The 3,008-nt window shown below is 50.2% G+C and overlaps 1 protein-coding gene across 1 annotated transcript in view; it reads right to left on the reverse strand.

Moving 5' to 3' along the window:
- LOC111722523 (pleckstrin homology domain-containing family A member 5-like) overlaps nucleotides 1–3,002 on the reverse strand; it is a 143,082-nt gene extending 140,080 nt beyond the window's left edge. The window contains exons 1-3 of the mRNA XM_023508743.1: nucleotides 2,845–3,002; nucleotides 2,614–2,693; nucleotides 257–314 (exon numbers count right to left, since the gene is read on the reverse strand). Of these exons, the coding sequence (XP_023364511.1) occupies nucleotides 257–314; nucleotides 2,614–2,693; nucleotides 2,845–2,936 (230 nt within the window). The 5' untranslated portion in view covers nucleotides 2,937–3,002. The remainder of the gene's footprint in view (nucleotides 1–256; nucleotides 315–2,613; nucleotides 2,694–2,844) is intronic.
- Nucleotides 3,003–3,008: the final 6 nt, after the last annotated feature.

Genomic DNA, 3,008 nt, shown 5'->3' on the forward strand with positions numbered 1-3,008 from the left:
CACCAAAAAATGTAATTATGGCCATAAATAATCTGATTTCCAAACCAGTGAGTATTTGAGCAAATAACATAAGAAAACTAAGAGTGCCAATTTTTTCTCTTAGAATTTCAACACTATACAAAATAAAGAATACAGTCAACATTATATAATAAATCTTAGAAAGTCATGACCATACTGGGCATACAGCTATTCAACTGAACATTAATCACACCATTCACCTTACAAAGGAAAAAAACCCCAAAGTCAAAAAACTCACTTTATATAGTATCTTGCACCTTCAAAAGTATATGCTTCTTCCCAGCCAGTAGGCAAATCTAAAAAACATACATATAAATAATATTACTTCAGTGAGATAGCAAAACAAGTCTCAATCCATTTTAATTATTCATTTTCATGATTAGCTATTTTAGTAGGTTCCTAACAAAGTGTAGGTCAAGCAATCAAATTAATAGCTGATACATTTTTTAAAAATGGCAGTTCAAATTTAAAGTCACCAGACAGGAACCAACAATATTACAGATTACATAACACGATTATACATTCTAATGATCAGGATGGAGAGAAACTATGCTCTGGCACCCCCCCAAAAGCGAAAGGAAGCCTTCTAAATCCAAGGTAAAATACCTAGGAATACTTGGCAAAAAGCCAAACTCTGCATAAGAGGCAACATCTGCCTCTTGGGAATACTGTGTCTATTTAAAACCATTTTTCTAGCTACATAAATGAATCTATCTAGGAATTGCCATTGCTGAGAAGGAAGAACTTGCTAAGTATTTATCAGAAAAGAAATCTGACACCAAATTCTTCTGTGTGTTACTATATGCTTGAGTCTTGACATTAAGAAATATGAAGTTCCAAGTAATAACTTGGAAATGATTCAGGCGACCAATGATATCTTTACGTGCTACACAATACTTATGAATGACAAAGTGGTTTGGATTTAATCATAATACCTCTCTGAAATAAAAAGCCCTTGATAAGTGTAGAAAATCACAGAATCCAAGCAAAGTACATCAAACCAGAATTAAAAAAATATGAAATCACGTTAAGAAAATAAAATTTGCCTGTGGTGTGAATGTTTATCAAATCTGTGTGTGTGGGGGGGGTGATTAAGACCCATAGTTATATTAAACATAACCAAAATAAGCATTAAATAATTCCATAGGACAATCAGGCTCATTTAAACACCACAGTGTCTTTCATGAAATCAATTTGTTACTATCCACAAAAGCAAAAAAAAGAAAAAAACCATCAAAGTAAACTATGTATGCAAAACACCAGAAAGGTATATTGAAGCAAAAGACGGCACCGGGGAATTAAGAGAAATGACGGTGTATTAGTCAGAAATGTCTTTAAAAATGTAACCTCATCATGCTTGCTACACCAGCCTTCCCTTTCCTCCTCCACCTTTTTGCAAATTTGGAGACATTAGTCACTTCCACCGAACTCCAGCATTTAATATAAAAGCAGGTTTGTTCAACATCCTGGCAACTTCGATCCCAGAATCTCAGACTTGGAGAGAAAGTAACCTGGAGGACTGACTGCTCTGCTCTTCAGAGAAAGCTCTGAAGGACTGCTGAAACTGGCCTCACCTTCCATCCAAACTGTTCTCAAGCCTTTCCAACCACCAGAAATAGAGGCAGGCCAGTCTGGGAACACATGTTCCATTTCAAAGACAAACAAGTTTCACAAATGTAAACAAAGAATGACAAAAGAAAGCCAGACCAGCACTTAAACTACAAGGAGCCCTTCTCCAGCTCAAGTCACATTTAGCATTCAAATAAGCTACCAATGCCACCAGGCGGATCCGTGTCCCCGCCAGCCCCCTCCTATGGGCCCACGTGCACACTCTCGGGACACCCCCTCGCACGCCCACCGCCTCCTGGCCGTCGGTGCAACCTCGGTGCCGCTGCCGGGGACTTTGAATCCGTATCGCCAGCAACTGCGGCTGGGAATGCCTCCTCCGGCTCCGGCTGCTCCGCCCGTGGCAGAGGGAACGCGCCAAGCGTTTCCCGAGCTGTTCCCTGTCACAGAGAGGATCACAGCACCCCCGGACTCCTCTCCTCCTCAATCAGCCACCTACCCACAAGTCCCACCTAGCAGGAGGGGGAGGCAGCCCTCCCTGGAGGGGGACGAGATGTGCAGACGTTAGCCCGGCGGGCGAGCGGCAGGGTCCCGGGGCTACAGGAGGGCAGTGGGGAAGGGCTCCCTAAAGGCTGCTGGGGGTTGGGGGGCTGGAAGCTGCGGGGTGCGGGGGAAATTAGGAGCGGCCGCGGACGCAGAACTCAGGATTTCAGGTCTCCCCGAGGGGAGAATGGGCCGCCCGAGGGGCCCGGGAGCCGTCCAGGTTGGGATGGGGGAAAGGGCGCAGGAAGAGGGCGCCGTCTCCCAACGGCGAAGAAAGGCAGCCGAGAAAGAGGCGCCCAGGGACCGGATAAACTCCCGGCGCGGAGCCCCCGCGGCCGCTCTACCTGCGGCCGCCCCCGCCGGCCTCCGCCCCGCCTCGCCGCCTCCCGGGGCCCGCGGCTCGGGGCAGGTTGCCGGGCGGCCCGGGCTCTGCCGCCTCCTCCCGGCCAAGCCCAACTCCTCTCGGCCGGCGGGGCTCGGCGTTACCTGTGCTCTGCCGCCGGTGTCCGGTGACCACGGCCTCGCCGGTGACGGGGTGCAGCCAGGTGGTGCTCTTGGCCTCCTCGCTGCAGGGGTGAGAGAAGGGGCAGAGAGCGAGCGTGAGTGGGGACGCGCGGGCAAGCCGAGGGGCTGCAGGGGCACGGACCCCGGCGCTCCCTCCAGCTCTCGCCGGCCTCCCGCCCCCGCCCGGCCCCCGCGCCGTCGCCGGCTCTTTACTTGATGAAGAAGACTCGGCCGCCCCTGGTGATCCCGTAAGTCCAGGACCGGGGCAGGGAGCAGATCCACTCCAGGTTCAGATCCGCCGCCATGTCTGATCCCCAGCCGCCGCCGCCTTCTCCTGCTGCCGCCGCGGCTGCCGAGGGAGGAGGGAGCGAGCGAGC

This window comes from Otolemur garnettii, unplaced genomic scaffold (assembly GCF_000181295.1).
Source record: "Otolemur garnettii isolate 467f Iridium unplaced genomic scaffold, OtoGar3 scaffold00271, whole genome shotgun sequence".
NCBI classification, from domain to species: domain Eukaryota; kingdom Metazoa; phylum Chordata; class Mammalia; order Primates; family Galagidae; genus Otolemur; species Otolemur garnettii.